The following is a 19520-nucleotide window of genomic DNA, read 5'->3' on the forward strand; positions in this document are numbered from 1 at the left end:
CATTCTGTCTCTCACAGTTGAAGTGTACCTCTGGTGCAAATTACTGACCTCTGTCATCATTTTAAGTGGGGGAACTTGCACAATCGGTGGCTGACTAAATACTTTTTTGCCCCACTGTATATATATATATATATATATGTATATATGTATGTGTGTGTGTGTGTGTGTGTGTGTGTCTAAAGATTTGTTATTGCTCTGTTACAGTGCTTTGCTGAAGAGGAACAGCCCACCCTTCAAGGATAACATGGAGGCACTATAATGCTTAAAAGCACAGAAAAATCATTTGTCCCCTCCCCCCACACTCAGCTATTTCAAAGGTTTTATTCATCATTCATACCACATATACCTTAAAATACTATACGATATGTATATATACAACATATATGCTGAAAACTATTTCAAGCTCTTTATTTTGTAATGCTTTCATCTTGGAGTTGGAATTATGTTAATCTGAGAAAATAACATAATTTCTACTACCGAATTCTGTAAACATGCCGTTAGTGCAGAAAACGTTTCTGTGAAAATATGATTTTATTTAGTCTTTTATATGTAAAAAATATGTAAAAAAAAAAGTGTTATCTGCAGTTGTATATATTATAAGATATGCAGTTTAATTATTTTAGACGCTGTGTGACAGAACTTAAGCTATCGTATGTCCACCCCCTAAGCTAAAACGTAAACATTGCACTTCCTCTTTTGCTGAAAAACCGGTCCTACGTGTAGCCACCCAGTTCTGACGATGAGAGGATTCCCCCAACTAAAAATGCAACTGTGTTAATCTAGTTTTTAGAAAAGGTATTTTTACACGGAACAGTAGCATCACTTTTAAACACTTCTGAATTCATTATTATTTTATTAAAAAACAAACATCCAAATCAAAATGGTAATGCATTTGCCCTACAACATCACTGGTGAGTGTGTAAATGTGTCAAAAGTAGCCATTGTCATGTGAAGGCTGTGTGCAGGCAGGAGTAGTGACATGGAGGACCCAAAGTGCAGACTCTGGGGACAAAACGTGAACTCAAAAAACAGCTTCAATGCTGAACTCAAAAGTAACAAACTTCAAAATACAAAGAATAAACTCAGGCAGGCAGACAGAACACACAGCATGAATGAGGGTAGATCGTGACACAGACAAAGGAAAACACAGGGCTTAAATACACAGAGGGAGCAATCAGGGAATGGGAAACACCCAACCAGTCACTGGTTGGGTGTGAAGGGAGGAAGAGAGAACAAAAGACATGCTGTGGAGGGGAGCCAGAGATTATTAATAGTTAAGAATTGCAGAGAGGTGTATTAACACATAGTGAGTAAAAAAAGGAGACCAAAGAAGAAACACCTGTGCATCTTGGGAATCCCCCAGCAGCTTAGACCTATTGCAGTGACACTACTGGGAAGATTCAGGCTCACCTTATCCAGCCCTAACTATAAGCTTTATCAAAATGGAAAGTTTTTTTGCCTACTCCTAAAAGTCTGTCTCCCAAATCCAAACTGGGAGCTGGTTCCACAGAAGAGCGGCCTGAAAACTGAAGGCTCTCCCTCCCATTCTACTTTTAAATACTCTAGTAACAACAAGTAAGCCTGCAGTCTGAGAGCGAAGTGCTCTAATGGGGTGATACGGTACTATGAGGTCATTAAGATAAGATTGAGCCTGATTATTGAAGCCTTTGCATGTGAGGAGCAGGATTTTAAAATTAGATTCTGGATTGAAGAGAAGCCAACATATGAGAAATCAGTTGATATGGATCAGTTGAAAGCTTTTCAGGGAGTTTTAAGAACATCCTGATAATAATGAATTACAGCAGTATAGCCTGGAAATAGTACATGCATGGACAGGTTTTTCAGTATCACTCTGACACAGGTTGTTTCTAATTTTGGAGATATTATGCAAATGGAAAAAATCCTTCTACTGTACATATGTTTAGTTTGTGCTCTGTAGGACATATCTTGGTCTAAAAGATTCCTCACAGTGTTACTGGAGGCCAAGTTAATGCCATCCAGAAAGAAGCATCTGGTTAAATACAGTATTTGTAGGATTTAGTATGTTCTGATATTCATAAGATCAGAACAATATCCATCCCTACCTGTGACCGGCATTTGGTCCTTTCAGACCCTGAGGCATGTGTCTGATTTCCGTTATATATCAATAGCAATTTGTTCTTCCAACCAAGCACAGTCAGTGTTTAATTAGTTTCAGTCTTTGCATTCACATTCACAGTCACCAGTGTCATGTAATTATTTGGTTCAGAGTGGAGTCCTGAGGTTGTGGAAACCTCAAACCAAAAGCCAGCAGCAACATAGTAGCTTGAGCTTCAACTTTGAAAAACCAGCATCTCTTTTCAAAGTTGAAGCTGTCAGAAATGTTTGTGCCATAATGAAGCACGAGAACTTTCACTTCCTACTGCCTATAGCATTACAAAAACCCCTTTTGTGTAGATTTTAAACTTTAATCTTTTTGTTAACCCTGTGTTGAACCATGTCTTTGTTAAACATGCATAGCATTAAGAAAAATATTTCTATCTACAAATATGAATTAAAATAATTTATATACTTTTTTAATATATACAAAGTTCTCTCCAGTAGTTTTCCAACAGTAGAGTGAAACTGATCTTTTTGCATCTCAAGTCTGAGATCAACACACACAGCAGAGTGACTTGATGCTATTTATAAACAAAGTGCATTTATATAGGTGTGTGTGTGTGTGTGTGTGTACATATATATGGAAACATTAACAGTTTATATATATTTCTAAAGATATGTTAACATCACAGTAAAATTGCAGTGAAATGAAACTATAAAACATTAATACCACTCTAGTGTTGGCACTTGTTTCTGGAGAAACCTTTGTTTAAATATAAATCATACCGTACCTGGTGTACAGTACTAGTGCATCTGTTTTATTAAAGATAAGTTATATAAACATGTTTTATACAAATTATGACTGAATCTGTTAACCCTGCCTGCTTCATTACAGTTGTATGTTTAACGTCACTGTATCTTAATTTTGCTTTTTCAATGTATTTTCTTATTAAAACCGTAACATTTATATTTAAAGAGACTTCTGTTTTCTTTTTTGCAGCAAAACCTATGTGTGGTCTGTTATCTCGTGATTTTAACAAGTGGAGAGAAAAAAATGAGATGGTAAGATAGGGTATTTTGTTAGGTGAAGAATCTTGTGATAGGAAGTGAGTCATAGAGATCTTTGCGTCTATGATGGGAAGAATCGCTGTACTGCTTTGAGGGCAGGGATTTTTTTTCTCTCTTCAAAAATTACCACCAGCTGTAGCACAAAGGTTTCACTGTTTTCATATCTTTCTACACAGACCGTTACTGGACATGCTGGGAGCAGTTTTACAAAAAAAAAAAAAAAAAAACCACAACCCTAAATGAAAATTGCACATTTTATATATTGTTGCTCACTTAAGTTTAAAGTTAAAAGTTATCTTATTTTTTTATTTAGTAAATAAACTGATGGGATTTACTGGGAGAAGAGGAAGCTGGAAAATATAAATATAGTGTGTTTGGCAGTTGGTGGAATCACAAGTTCTGGTGTACGGAAACCACTTATTTTTTTAAGAAAAAGATTAGAAAGAAGAAGTTGTAATTTCTGCTGTAGATTTGTTTTTTTTTTATGTTTTTTTGTGGGTAGGAAGTGACCAACAGACCTGGGCAGCTGCTGCATCCGAGATTTACTGCTTATTGCGCAATACATAAACAAATGTTGCATAGGGTTTCCTCTCTTGTCCTCTCTTTCTTACAACTTTCCCATCTCCATTGCCAAACCACATTGGCAAGCTCTCCACCCTTGATGAGTGTATAACTCCCATATTTAAGTGGATGTCTTCAAATTTCCTCCCTCTTAACCCTGGCCAAACTGAGGTTCTTGTGTTTCCTGAGGAAGTCAATCATTGCTTTGATTCTTTCCGCAACAATATAAAATGATATGTGTTTGAAAAGGCACAAATAAAGTCATTATTATCACTCAGAGGAAAGTTATCGCACATCAACTGTACCTTTTGCTAGCGGACCAGTTGTGTGCCAGATTGCACAGAAACAGCTTGTGTGTTTGATGATTAAGGATTGATTGATTAAGATATTTTCAGCAAACATGAAGATTTCTTAAGCTCTTGAATTTTACTGGCTGTTCCACAAACATACCACGAGACATTCCCACTGAGCATTTGTGCCACCCCCTCCATGCACCACTGCTAATTAGGACATGCTGAACAAGTAATATAGTTTCCCCTCACCAAAACTAAATATGTATACCCTCTGTGTCACTCAGCAGATCTCATTATTTGTCTGATATGGCCAAATCATTAAAAATGTTTCAAAAGGCATCAGCGTGTTGCAATCTATGTAAAAAAAAAAAAAAATGAACAAACCAAAAAACTGAGGTTACAATATTTCCCACATGGCAGTTTTATCCAAATCATAAGGAATATATCTTTGCACTAAATTAGAAACTCACAAACTTAATTCATTTGTTAGTTTTTCTATTGAGGCTGGGGATTTTCAAGTAAAGCGCATTCATACTGTCAGTAACTGTGTTTCCAAACTTCCGAAATTTAAATGTCAAAAGTCATTGTAATTTGACTCACTCTGTCTAATCGGACATATCAGTCCTGTTAGGAGATTCCAGAGGATCAATTCACAGGAAACGCTGGACTTGCAGAGTCATGATGTGGCTCTGACCAGGAGCTGGGCTGGTTGATTATGGCATAAGTCATGCCCAGGTTTTTCTGTGGATCTTCTAACAAAATACTTCTGTATTAAGGGATTCTCAGCTCAAAGTTAGCAAACTTTGAAAGGACAAAAGGAACTGGAGCACACAGCACTACAGTGGCTTTGCTCGAAACTGGAAAAAAGACACAGGGAAACCAGTTTGACCAAAACAAAACTCTACACAGCATCCTGTGCAATTCTCAGATTGACTGTAAATTTAATCAAATATATTAACACACACTGAATCCTCTTACAATTCCCCCCATTTCACCAATTGAACAGACTTTCAGAAATCTTGAATACTGAATCCAAGGGTAGGAGTTCTGAGCATGGGAACTAAACCACCTCTGAATTATCAAGATAAAACTACATGCAGGTACCTGTTTATCAGTGTCGAAGAAGTAACTCATGCAAGCTCTTTTCCTCATGCAGCACACAACAGGAAATGTCTGTCAGATTTATTCTTACTAATGGAAATGCTAGGCGGCTTGCAGGAGCTGGAACACTATCGGACATCACACATCTGATCTGAGTGACTTTGGACACCATGTAACATCTAGGCATGTAGAGACTATGCACCCACTAATCACTCTTGCAGACTTTTCTCAGAGGTTTTCAGTCTTGACTTCCATGTCTTGGACTATTGCACAAGAAGTAGACGCCCTCAGATTCATGACAGCTCACTGACATCCACTGGCCTATCTCTTCCCCTGCAGATGAGTCACGAATCACACTCCACTGCCACAAATGGATTTTAAATTTGGTAACAATTCAACTAGTAACAATGCATTTTATGTTCCAGGATTTCAGTCTAAAATTAACTAATTGTGAGGCTGGGCTGTATTGTGTCACAGTACTGTGTGACAGCAGCAGCCTCGCTTTTAGCAGTGCACTCTGCTAAACCACAAAAATTCCGGACTAAAGATTTTAGGGAAATGAAAAAGAACAAAAAGGCTTTGATCTGGCATAGAAGATTCCCTTATAGGTAAATTGCAAAAAACACTACACGGATAAAATTAATGGTTTGCGTGGTCTTTTACGTCACAATCTATACGTGTCACTAAGTTGCTTTTAATAAATGCAATCAAAAGAAACGTGCATTTCAACAATAATGAAGAGATTAAAGTCAAGAGGAAAAGACCGCTCGTCTTTCCCTTTTAAACTTTCATCCGAGTGGAATCGTGACAATAACCAACCGGGAATCCATCCAGAAGAAAAAAAATGCAAAAGGCGATTTACCTCTGTGCGGTTTTATACAAAATCCTTTATTAAATACCAAAAATCTCGTAAACTTTGTTTTGCACGGATTACGTTGCGTGGTTGTTTTCGATAACTGCGATGTGCCGCAAATCATGTGTTCTCTAACAGGATGTTCTTGCTCATTCGTTTAGAAAGAAGCCTTATTAAAAAATATCCTCTGCTGTGCGAGACACTTTAGCACCTTTATGAATACCTGTAAAGTTTAATCATGCGCGCGTGTGTGGGAAGAGAAGGATAACAGCACATGCAAGGCCGTGATGTATACAGGGCAGGATTTCACACCTCCTCAGACGCTTTGTCAGACACTTGTGGCGCTCCGTCTCTCGCTCTTAGGTGCTCTTCTCCCAGCGTGATCAGATTGTTTTTTCCCTTTTAATTGTTTTTATCTGGTATTTTCCACTTCTTTCCTTTTTTTGTACAGTAGATTCAGAAGTTAAGTCTGACATTGCATTTGCAAAAGTGATCTAACTAGTGACTGCATTATTAGACTATTAGATTAGACAAAAGATGGCGCTGTCGCGGTGGCAACCTGTTGTAGCGGCTCCCAATGTTCATGAGGTTCTTTAATGTCTTTAGTTTTTCTGTTGCTTTTCATCTTTTCTGTTTAAAATTTTAATCTTACCATTTTAATTATTTTGTTTTCAGTTACTTTGTTGATGATACTCTTTCCACACTTGATCTGTGGAATGACTGCAAGAAGAAAGGAGGTGGGGTGGGTGTGTTTGTGAACTGCAGGTGGTGTAACCTGCTACATGTATCTGTTAAGGAGATTTTGCAACCGCAACGTCAAGCTACTTGTCATCAGAATTCGCCCGTATTATCTGCTGAGGGAGTTTACAAGCGTGATCGCTATCACTGTCTACATCCCTCCATCTGGCAAGGCTGATGTAGTCATCAGCTCTGTGACTGCGCCTCTCCAAACAAAGCATCTGGGTGCCTTCATCTTCATCATGGGTGACTTTACTTCCAACCTTTCACCAGTTTGTCAAATGCATCACAAGAGACAATAGAAAACTGGACCTATTTTATACTAATGCCAGAGACACCTACACCTTCACTACCCTCTCTCCACTGGGCAGGTCAGATCACAACCTGCTGTCCTGCTCACACCAGCATACAAATGACTGCTACCCAAATAACAAACTTTGGGTTACAAACAACTTGAAGGGCATACTCGGTGAACTGAGACTGCAGTGCTTTGTGTCAGAGAGTCTGAACAGCAACACAGTTCACCCAGGGAACTGTGCTGTCCCCTTTCCTCTTCACCAGCTATACGACTGACTTCACATACATCATATAAACGTATCTCCTTCAGAAATACTCTGATGACATTGTCATTGCTGGAAGTGTGGAGATGGGATGGGAAGAGGAGTAAAGAAGACTGATTGATCGCTTTGTGAGGTGTTGTGATGTAAATTGTCTGTTGCTGAATGTGGCCAGAACAAAGGAGCTGGTGGTGGACTTTAGTAGAAACAGATCCCGACCCTTCCCTGTCTGCAATGGTGGGACTGATGTCGAAATAGTCACATCCTATAAGTATTTGGGAGTCCAACTGGATCACAAGCTGGAGTGGTCTGGCAACGTGGATGCTGTCTACAAAAAGGGTTTGACTTTCTACGAAGGCTCAGATTCTCCAATGTATGCAGCGGGCTGCTTTATGTTTTATCAATCTGTTGTTGTGAGCACCATTTTCTTTGCTGGGGCATGCTGGGGTGCAGGCATCAAAGCAGACTGTTGTTGGCATTAAGCTCGCCACCCTGGAGATGGGGATCAGTGACAGAATGCTGGCAAGACTGCTAGAAATCATGGACAATGACTCCCACCCCCTCCATAACACACGGGACAATCTGAAGAGCAGTTTTAGGAAGTCGTTCCTTCCTGCTGCTATCAGATGCTTTAATTCATCTGGTTGGGTCAAAATTAATCAAACCTCAGTGCATCCTATCACTTTTGTACACCATAATATATATATATATATATATACATATACTTGTCCTTTATCTTAATATTTATCTATCAATATCTCTGTTTCTACACTTTATATGAGTGCTTTATGTTTGTTTTACATATGCTCCTATGACAACTCAATTTCCCCCTGGCATTAATAAAGTCTCTCTGGTATGGAGAAGTTGAGGCCAAGAGAGAGATAACCCAGACATGGATGGGGCTTCTATATGGAATACAAATAACTAGCTATTTAAAAAAGTACTGGAAGTCAACAGCAAAACTTGAGCACTGACTTCATGTAGAGCTTGTTGACCTTGTGAACAGCACAGTGAATCATAATGCATCAGATAATTGCGTATTGTTCTCTAAAGGTCACAAACAGAATAAGGAGGTTCCTTTTAGTAACTCAGATCAAACAGAGGGGAAGTTGAGAAGGAGAGCTGCCAGTCAGGAATATATGTCATAGAGTTCCCAGCAGTGGACTGTGACTACCGTTGGGATAATGCAAGGGTAAGTTTAGCATGCTTGAGTGTTAAAAAAAAGCACAGCACTATGACATACAGATGTTTCTCATACATATTGTTTTGATGTCTCCATTGTCACTATTTTAATCCTCTGACTGAATGAATTTGTAAAACTATTGGGATTATGCCATATGTTACCTTCAGGGTCATGTGATGGCAAACCAGAAGAGACAAATAAATGACCTGATATTGAAAAGCAGTGACAGGAGTGTTGCAAACAGCAGATGTTTGAGCCAGCTCAACTATACTCGAGACTGCATCTCTGAGGTGTTACACTGCTCACTTTTTAACTGCATACCGACTAACACATGAATAGTTTAATGGAAAGACGCTTTAAAAGCCAGATAGATACATGTAACTGGAATAATATAAACTGTAACCACTTTACACCTGACATTTCAGCCGCACTTTTATAACTATGACATGTTATAATGTCCTTATTCTGAACATGGGGATACAGCGCACAGCATATTGTGTCAGTGAGTATCCTTCTGCTTTATTTTATAGGGATGTTTGATGATATGTTTATTTCCATTGAGATGAGTTTGCATAATGTTTGTGATGTCTCCCCGAAACGACTGTAGTAACATTATCAGTTTCTCTGTCACAGCACTGCTGGTAATGGTGGTACTTCTGGGCTGCATTTGCAGGTATTTCATTGATGTTTTGTTACGTTCCCCCGAGGGGTCTAGGCGGTGAGGGGGAAGTAACAAAAAGTGTCCGGGTCAGGAAAAGGAGTCAAGGAGGCAAAAGGGTTAAATTAAAGAGTTTTATTAAAGTTTCTGTTAAAAACTGACTAAAAGAGACGGACAAGCCGCTATCACCATTTAAAGAAACAAACAAAACTCAAATGTTAGTCAATAAAGCACAAAGTAAGTCAAAAAGAGTGCAGCTCACTAGCTGCAAACACGGCAACACACTCAGCTCACTAGCTGTAACCACACTAATGGCACTCTGGCCCAGAGCTCACCTTTCCCTGGGATTAAATACTTTTAATTACTGACGAGAGTCAGCTGTGTAAAAGGGAAAGGTGGCACCTCAGGCAGAAGTAATTGAAGGACACTCCCACACAGGCACCTTCAGGAGGAGGCCCTGCTAGGGCCGTAACAGTTTATTATTAACAACACTTTGTTCATGTCAGGGTTATCAACTCCTAAGCTTCTGGCATTTGACACACATTTTAAACTTCATTTCACTTCCCTCACTGCACTAATAAATCTCAACAAGGGAGTCTCAGATCACCGCTGAGACTAATTGTAGCGTCGAGCCAAAGATGGGAAACAGAATGGCTTCTGGGTTATAAAAATTAGTGCACTTTGTAAGTGCCTTAAACCTGCAGCAAGACGTCAATGAGATTGAAGTCTTAGGGAAAAGGGCTTTCTTTCTTCACCTCTCTAAACACTTTGCACATGAGTTCATGGTCTAAATAAAAACATAAATCTATTCTGTAATTCTCAGTCATACCACGTTTCAAAAAGGAGGACAAGTCATAGCATTCTTTACTTGTTCATTGGCTAATGACTGTCAATTAGAAATCTGCCACTGAGCAAATTGTTTGACAATCAGACACACCACTTGTCACAACCAGTCTCTTGCAACCCAGATGGCGACATCTTAAGATTTCAGAATGGGAGTTTACGTCACGCTATCTTTATACTGTCACTTTTTAGTGAGTGCCTGTAGTAGAGACTTACAAGTGTGGCATAACAGCAGCGACAGCACTTCAATTATTCCTGACACAGTCAGGATTATTCTGAACCAAAAAGGAAATGACAATCTGCCAGCACCTTAACCACATTTGCTATTATGTGTTTGTTGTGTTTAACTTTAGTTTTTACATTTTATGTACTTTATAACCACTAAAAGAGAACAATGTTTGAAGTGAAGGCCCTTCTTTTATAGGTTCATAAGCCTATAAATAGGTAAATGTTAGTAATAGGGAAGGAAGACTGAAGTATTTTCAGAAATCATTATTTATTTCTCAAAACTCGCATCAGTCACCTCACATACTTCTTAACACAGCTGATTACCATAAAGATTAGGAGCTCTCTAATAATAAATAGCAAGCACAGACAGAGGAACAGGTGGTCTAACAATGAAAACATATCTGATCGTACCATAAGTTATCATTACAATGATGTCAGCAATAGTCTCCAACTCATCTGGCATCTGATCTGTTATTGCTCTGTTACAGTGCTGATAACAGTGTGAAGAATCAGCACAGATAATGTGGAGTTAGATACAGCGAAGCTAGAAGCAAAGAAGGTGTCTTTTTATATTTCATCAAAATTTCTCCTCTATCAAGTCCTGTAAACATGCCACTGTTGCAGGAAAAGGTTCAGTGAAAACACCTTTTTATGTTTACTCTCTCATATGTTATTTATTGCTTTACTCATTTTTCAGATCTTCTCTGAGTGCAATTACTTCAGGAGAATCACGTGTATTGGTGTGATTTGAGGAAGCTCATCAGATCGGTTATACCTGCTTCATGGAAGTTTTTGTTTTTATTTGTTTTTATTTAACTTCAGTCTTTTCAATCACAGTTGTCTGGTATTTGAAAAATTAAGATGCGTTTTCCAGATTCAAAGAATAAAAAACAATATTTAAAAATTCCGATAATTTTTTTTTTTTTATCAAGTTGATTTTTTTCAGCTTCAGTCAATACTTGGAGTAGTGTTTATTGTATAGACTGAGCTTTAAGTGAGACTTTGGAAATCAGAAAACTATAAAACTAAAGACATTTTGTAAGTTGCTTAAATTTTGCATCTCCAGCCTCATCAGGGACATTTTAAATTATAATTCTGTTACAGTGCTAACAAGGATCATGGAGTCAAAGGGTGACTAGAAAAAAGACATGTTCATGCATTCATAAAAGGTGCCACAGTTTTAGTCATAAAATACTTATATGCTGCTTTTTGTTGAATAACCATTTCTAACCTTCTTACTTTGTTTCTTTGAGGTTGCAACATGTTTTTAACACAGCTAATTACTTTTTGGTTATTGACTTCTGTAAAGATGCCACTGCTGCAGAGAAAGATTCTGGGTTTCCCCTATTTGATGCTTACATTCTCATATTTCATTTAACCCGCTCAAGGCAGGCGTTGCAGATTTGCAACAGTTAAACACTAGCAACCTGATTACCCCACATACATATTTTATGAGTTTTTTTTACTCAGAAGTACCACTGCAGGACTTGGTTGTGCATTAGCAACTGAAACTTAATTTGAGCCTGAGAGGGTTAATGCATTGGCTGTTTTTCCAGATGTTCTTTCGGATTTTAATCACTTCAGGAAAATTGTGTATTAACTTGATTTGTGAAAGCATGTATTTTATTATTATGAAGTGCACAGTTAAATTCAGACTCATTGTCAATAGCTGGACGAAAGATTTCACCAACTTTATTGTGGAATATTTAGTGTCCTTCAAGGAGTAGTCAGGCCCCAGTCACACAAGCCTAGTGAGTGGCTGGTGACTGGATGCTGTTTATTCCTGAAAGTCAATGTGGAAAATTCTGGGCAAAATTGTTCGCCGAGAGGCCAATTTTTCCACCATGGTAAAACCATAGTTGCATGGTAAATGCTGACTTGTCTGCAAAAACTTGTAAAACTACTTGCCAAGTGGCAGCAAAACTGTGAAAAGTGCGGGCTTTTGGAAATGTTTCGGTCACAGCTCTAAGGCACCTCTTTCTGAGTCTAAAAGGCAAAGATTCTCTGTTTTTATCGCAGTTTTAAAGCTAATTTACAGCAGCCAAAGCTAACAAACCACAAGGAGGTTTCTGGTAATTCTTTCTGAAGGATTTCCCCTCGTCACAGCCAGCAACCATTTACCAACCAATCGAGAAATGCACATTTTTGTCTCCCTAGCAACAGCACTGGCTGATGGCAGTGGCATTACTGAGCAGGGCAGTGCAAACTGCAAAAAGCTACTCAGGAATCTCTAATGTAACATGAATCAGCAAAACTTGTTGATCCAGCCTCCAGACTTCCTGGATTCATTCTAGCAGTCACCGTTTTACAGGTGATCTGGGTCCTAATAATCCACTGTCAGAGGATTCTTCAGAAATCCCATGTTGACAAGTCCTGGACAGATGCTTCCTGCACCTCACAGGTGAGGTATCTTAGGTATGCCCAGTAAAGAGGAGATCCTAGAGCAGACAGTGATGTCACTGAGCTTTTTTGAGATCTCATTTTCAGGTCCTAATTAATAGCTCCTCCTCCCCAGTAAAGGAAATCTCCTGCTTGGGAGCCTCAGTAAGCTATAATTTCCTTCAAAGATGGCTCTCTCTCTCTCTCTCTGAAAGCAGTCTGCTGCTGTTTTCATTTGCTTTGCTTTGATTGTGTTGTAGTTACTTTAAGCCACGTGTAGTTTATAGGGTAAAACCTAATTTTCTTCTTGTTCTTTTTTCTTTCTGCAAGGGGCGATTGTGGTTGCCGGTTCGAGCCCCGGCTCGGACAGTCTCGGTCGTTGTGTCCTTGAGCAAGACACTTCACCTGTTGCCTACTGGTGGTGGTCAGAGGGTCCGGTGGCGCCAGTGTCCGGCAGCCTCGCCTCTGTCAGTGCGCCCCAGGGTGGCTGTGGCTACAATGTAGCTGCCATCACCAGTGTGTGAATGTGTGAGTGAATGGGTGGATGACTGGATGTGTGAAGCGCTTTGGGGTCCTTAGGGACTAGTAAAGCGCTATACAAATACAGGCCATTTACCTTTTCTTTTTTTCAAATTTTGCCTTATCTCGAATTATCATTAATTAATTTTCTCAGTGAAAATTGTAAATGTGTGGCTTTCCCTTCGTTGTTACATTGTTAAAGAGATGGGCAATGCGGAAAAGAGGAAAGCCGTTAAACATTTGCATTAGTAAATAACTAAAACAGCCTCGCGCATTTTACTACAAGAAGGGAAATGGTAATCGGTGAAAAGTTATATGGGACTTTTCCGTGAGTCACGTGACCCTCCGTTCACTCGCTCTTCTCCTCCTGCTTTCACTGCGTGTTGATAGCGGAGGCAGGTTAGTGCCAGTAGTCTTGGTTACACAGTGGAGAACTGCGCGCTGTGATAGTCCGGGAGAAACTGGAATCGACTAGACTCGCTACGAAGACGATGTGGACTCTGGCTCTGTGGATTATTCGTAAGTAGATTAATATAACATTTCATTGGACAAATAGTGTGCAGCTCTCACATTGTTACCTTCAGTCTGTCAGCAACTGCAGTCAAGTGAAGTGAGCCCTCATCGCAGGGAATTTGCATAAATGTGATGCGTTTGTTATTTTTTTTTTTATCACCCTTATCAACTTAATCACCACTAAACAGTAGTGTGTTTACTCAGTCACTCAAAGGAAAGTATTCTTAGATGCAACACCGGAGCATATTCATTTGTATTTTATTATATTAATTTATTATTATTATTCATTTTCTTTTTTTGGGGGGGGGCATGTAGTTGCCGTAAAGCACGTGTTATGTTTTTTTGCCAGCTCTGACGGAGCAGGCAAACCTTATGCACTGTGCAAAGCGGAAGCTTTGACTGGACAGCAGCGGGGAATACCACGAAGATAGCTTTGAGGCAACACTATCTATTTTTTTTTCTTTTTACTGTAGGACTTGCATTGCGTAAGAGGTGTGGCTCCCTGCACTACCAGATTTACTGATTAGAGTGCGCATCTCATCTCAGGGATTACAGGGATAGAAAAAAGTTATATGGTCTTTTTGGGCTCCCACAATTGATCCACTGTCTCAGATGACCACACGAATACTACAAGCCATTATGACAGACCACTAACATTAATCCAATAATGTTAGTGGTTTTGTCATAAATAAAAAAACACAAAAACAAAAAACATGTAGCTTGTGGTCCTCTCCGGTTGGGCACAGATAGAAAACATATGGCCTGGTCATAATAACGTAAAGAAGTCAAGTTTTCAGAAGTGACGGTGCATAAATTCATGCTCAAATAAAGATCACTACATCTGGTCTTCTTGTCTTTTCTCCCCAGCTTACCTCAGTCTTTGCTGTGCACAGCACCTTGCGTGCAATGCCACTCAGCTTCCTCAGGGGACTTTTTACAGCGTCTCAAAGTTGAAGGCAGCTGAGTGTCCCTACTCCTGGATGAACAGCACTGTAAGTTCAACAGCTGCTCTGCCAGCAAACCTCTGCTTCTATGTTAAAAAATTGAAGCATGAAAAGCACAGGTGCAATAAAACAAATTTTGTGATTGGTCTTTGGCCACGTTAGCGCTGTAAGCTACACCTGTGTTTGACATGCAAAATATATATGGAAAGAGGACTTTCTAAATTATAAGCACCTCATGAGCTTGAGTTATTGTCGACACTGTCATTATTATTGAAACCTTCAGACTGACTTTGTACAGGTGGTGATTTTGTCATGTGTTTCCCTTCAGGGGCACGTGCTGGCAAACCAGAAGGACAAAATAGATGACCTGGTGTTTAACAGCAGTATTGGGACTCTTTTTACCCGCACATGCTTCTCACAGCTCAACTACACTCGGGACTGCGTCTCTGAGGTGTCACACTGCTGACATTTGACCTGCTTACCGAGTAACACATGAACAATTTAAAGCAGAGATACTGTATAAACCATATTGGTTATGTGCGACTAGAAGATTACAAGTTAAAGTTCTTCAGTTATCCATTTATCGACATTAACTTAAAAACACAGTCATTCTCATGAGCTCAGTACACGTATGAGACTTACCCAATTTCTCTTTCTATTTTTGTACTTAGAGGATACAACAAACGGCTTATTGCTTCAGTGAGTATTTGTCTCCTTAACGTTTAAAGATTATTTGATGTTTTTATCCATTGATACAAATGTAGATATTGTTTTTCATTTTTACAGTTGACTGCATAATTCAGGCGCCTCTGAAGGAAAAAGGTAGGGAACAGCAAAGTAGAAAACTATATTGCAGTTAAGATTTGTATTAAAAATGAGTTTCATGTTAAAAGTTTTTCTCTATTATTAAAAAACGAGATGAGGATCTGAAACAACCACTGATAAATGCCTGCAGGAAGAGTAGGGTGTGACTTTAGATGGTGTTGTTGTTTTTTTATTACATCACATTTCTCCACTTCCTGTTGATGAATGAGTCACGAGGAGTGTCTTGCCTCACGTCTCATTCATAAATAAGTAACTATTGTGTAGTAATGTGTCATGGTAGGCTGTGTGGCAGGCAGGCAAGCAGGAGTGGTGGATCCAAAATGCAGGACTCAGACACAGAAGTACAACTTAAAGCGCAGCTTTATTGCTGGGAAAAACCTCTTACTAAACTAAACTCACCAAAAGACAAACAAAAACACTGGTGGACTAAAACACTGTAGCAGAAATACTGAGCTGGAGCTGGAGCTGGAGACAAACCACTGGAAACACAGAGGCAAAACACACAGCTTGTTGCAGTTACGACGCGACACTGACACAGACAAACACAGGGTTTAAATACACTGGGAAGTAACGAGGGGAATGAGACACAGAAGGAGAGCACAGCTGGGGTAAATCAGAACTGACGAGACAAGGAAGCGTAAACTGAACACATTCACATAAGACACGGACCTTCAAAGTAAAACAGGAAGTATGACACAGAGACGCGAACTTGACACGGCAACTAAGAAACACAGAGACAAAACCAGTAAGGCAGAGGACTTGATGAACCAAAAGACCCAGAGGGAAACTCAAATATGCAGACACAGACTTACACAGAACAGAGGGGACACAGAGAGAGATGAAGGGCAAGGGATCAAAACTAGAAACCATAGAATAAATCACACACAAGTACAATAATACAAAAATCACAAAGAACTAAAAACGCCGGGTCAGGAGACCCAGGACCCCGACAGTAATGTAACATTTAAAACTCACTTTCCCAGTTCAAGAATGTAGTTTGAATTCTCCTATAGCTGTGTATTCATCACCCTGCCTTTGTTAAACTAATCGCTTTCTACAGAGTTTATAGGAAGTTCATAATTACAACACACGAGACAGCAACAGACTCCCGGCCTGATTTTCTCAGTTATTAATTTGTAAATGAATTGTAAAACAAATCTATAAGACATTGCTCGCTGATTTCACAGTGAGCTAAGTGAGTTAGGGTTTGTCCCTTGTAAAGGGAAATTTAGAACCTATGTGGTTTGTCTCTGAGAGGTGTGAATTTAGGTGATGACAGTTAAAGACCAGTCGAATTGTCTTGAGGTTTCAGTAGAAAGAGCTTTTTTCTTAAGCAAACTAAATAAAAAAGCGACAATTCGAGACAGACAAAAGACAAGGAGTGTCGAGAAATGTCTATTACTAAACAGCACCATCTTTAGAGAAAAACTTTCCACCTTTCAAAGATGCCAATTTAGGAGGGATACAGGACTGTCTTATAGATTTTGATTAGAATCATGTATATTGGAGATTTCAGCAGATGAACCGTTGAACTCTTTGCTCTTGCAGGGATTTCTCGACAATACTGGAGCAATATTGCCAGCGTGTCTTCATTGGTGCTGGTGTTGCTGCTGGGACTTTTGAGGTATTTTAAATATAAATATTTAGACTTATAACCAGGCTTCGTTCATTTCTGTTCACTTTTGCACACACTTTAACCTCACGCTCACCTTGCATATTATGTATAAAGATCTGTTATTGCTCTGTTACAGTTGTGTCCTGAGGAGGAACCAGTAAAAATGTGAAGGCCCAGCACATCTAGAAAGCATCGGAAATTCATTTGTCTGCCCGTTAAGTAATTAAAATTCCGGTTCTTTTTATTCATCGTCAACACCGGCTGATGATACATCCTTTATTCTTTATCACGAATGCCTTCAAACATATATGCTCAAAACAGTTTTTAAGCTTTTTACAGTACTTCCTCTACATTTAGAGTAGCAGTGTTCCTATATTACAGAAATATACCTGCTTTGCCCCACTTTCATGTTGGAGTTGAAATTATCCTCCGCTAAGTAAGGTAACATAATCTCTAATATTGAATTCTATAAACATGCCACCACTTGCCAGGTTCTGGGAAAATATGATTTTATATTTCCTCTTTCATGTGTCATTTACTCATTTTTTTTTTGTTTTGAGTTCAATCATTTCAGGAGAATCATGTGTATTGATGTGATTTGAGGAAGCATGTATTGTCTGCTGTATCGCATATTATGAGGTGTATAGTTTGATTAGTTTAGGTGTAGTGTGACAGAACTTGAGCTACAGTATGTCTTCCTCCTATAAGCTTCTCTTTATAACTTTCTTTTTCTTTTGTAATCAGGCTAAAACCAAAAGCTTCCACTTTGGAAACTAGCGCTCAATGTAGCCACCCAGCTCTGATGATGATGATAGCGAAAGGATTTGCCAAAATAAAAATGCAAAGCGATGGCGTCCATTTTTAATCAATTCTTAATGAATTAGCAACCCAAATCAAGCCTGTTCTCAGTAGGTGGACAAATGTTCAGAGAGTTCATTGTGAAATATCAGCATCACCAAGAACACCAATAAGTGAAGGTAATGATAAATATTGATAGCTGATTTTTAAAATCAGAACAATATCCGTCCCTCTCTGTGATAGGTTATATATCAGTGGTAAATTTGGCTGGCAAACAAGCATAATTAGTGTTTAATTAGTTTCAGCCTTTATAATCACTGCACAGCCACCAGTGTCATGTCATTAACTGGTTCAGAGTGGAATATTCCTGAGGTTGTGGAAACCTCAAACCAAAACCCAGCAGCAACATAGTAGCTTAGCCAGGTCTGGCCACAAAACCAGCGTTTCTTTTCAAGGTCAAGCTGTGAAAGTGTTTATCCCGTACTTCTTACTGTCTGTAACCCCTTCAATATAGATTGTAATCTTTTTGCTAAGCTTGTAGAGAAAATCATTTTTCCTTAAATGTCTTTAAGCTAAAATATATTTTTTGTATATAAGAATGCAGATATATATCCATGTCAATGTTTAGATATAAATGCCAGATTATTTTACTATATATATATTAAAATATACTATTATGAAATGTTTATATAGATATGAATTAAGATACTTACTATTAAAATACCAAATTCATTCCATTAATATTCTAAGCACAGTGAAACTGTGTTTTGGCATTTAACACACAGCTACAAACAAACAAAGTGCGTTTGGATGTGTGTGTGGAAATGCAGAGTTGGTACGTTTTTGGAGGATCTTTTATATACATATAATTTATACAGTACCTGGTGTACAGTACTAGATTTTATTAAAGAATATGGTCTTGAAGCATTTTTATACTGCATGACATAATGAAAATCTTTTAACCCAGCTTCATGGAAGTTGTATTTTCATTTGACTTCACTGTATCTGAAGACTGCTCTGTCACTGTATTTTATTATTGGAACATTAAAAGTTTATATTTAGAGAAACCTGAGAGTGCTCATTTTGATTTTTGTCCTTCTTTGCTCTGTCCTATAATTTTTCCTAGCCAATGAAAAAACTGGAAAGTTATGGTGCTTTGTTCCCTGCACGTTCCCTTCAGTAGTACTGGATGAAAACCTATGATAGAATAGATTAAAATAGCCCTTTGTTTTCACTGTACATGTACAATGAAATTATGGAAGTGTGTTATAGAGATCTTAGTGTCTATGACAGGAATGCAAACGGCTAACAAATGGCCATTATAATTTGTAGTACATTGAGAATATGGGACAAATAAACAATACACCTCTTCCACTTAATGGCCAGTTAATATTGTGCTGAACACAGGCCAAAAGTGGCTAACAAACATAAACAGAAGTTTTCACTATCCTAATGTTATCTTGTTTCAGGATACATGTCATAATACCTGTCATTATCCAATGTCACATCTGCTTACTTGTATCTTTTGCTCGTTTCTCCTCCTCTTTTCTCTTTTTTCTAAACTGAGCACCTGATGGATTTGAACTTTTCTTGTCCATCTTCCATTGGTGTTAATTTTGCACTCAATATCAGCATCCATCCCCCAACCAGAGAATCATCACAACATAAGCTTTTAGTCCTACACCTTAGTGCACATATTCAGTTTGTATGGGATTGTCCCCCTAATATTTCACACAACCCAGTAAAAAATAATTAACTTAATGGG

General features: G+C 38.6%; 2 protein-coding genes across 2 annotated transcripts in view; both read left to right on the forward strand.

Moving 5' to 3' along the window:
• LOC146505725 (uncharacterized) overlaps positions 1-3570 on the forward strand; it is a 12030-nt gene extending 8460 nt beyond the window's left edge. The window contains exon 7 of the mRNA XM_085182973.1: positions 205-3570. Coding sequence (XP_085039099.1) covers positions 205-259 — 55 coding nt within the window. The 3' untranslated portion in view covers positions 260-3570. The remainder of the gene's footprint in view (positions 1-204) is intronic.
• A 7629-nt stretch (positions 3571-11199) lies between these two features.
• LOC146505726 (uncharacterized) lies at positions 11200-18390 on the forward strand. The gene is made up of 7 exons (XM_085183672.1): positions 11200-13579; positions 14441-14565; positions 14846-14968; positions 15189-15216; positions 15304-15339; positions 16891-16966; positions 17094-18390. The coding sequence occupies exons 1-7, from the start codon at positions 13552-13554 to the stop codon at positions 17116-17118; spliced, it is 441 nt and encodes a 146-aa protein (XP_085039798.1). The 5' UTR covers positions 11200-13551; the 3' UTR covers positions 17119-18390.
• Positions 18391-19520: the final 1130 nt, after the last annotated feature.

Source organism: Neolamprologus multifasciatus, chromosome 13, assembly GCF_963576455.1.
Source record: "Neolamprologus multifasciatus chromosome 13, fNeoMul1.2, whole genome shotgun sequence".
In the NCBI taxonomy this organism is placed as follows: Eukaryota; Metazoa; Chordata; class Actinopteri; order Cichliformes; family Cichlidae; genus Neolamprologus; species Neolamprologus multifasciatus.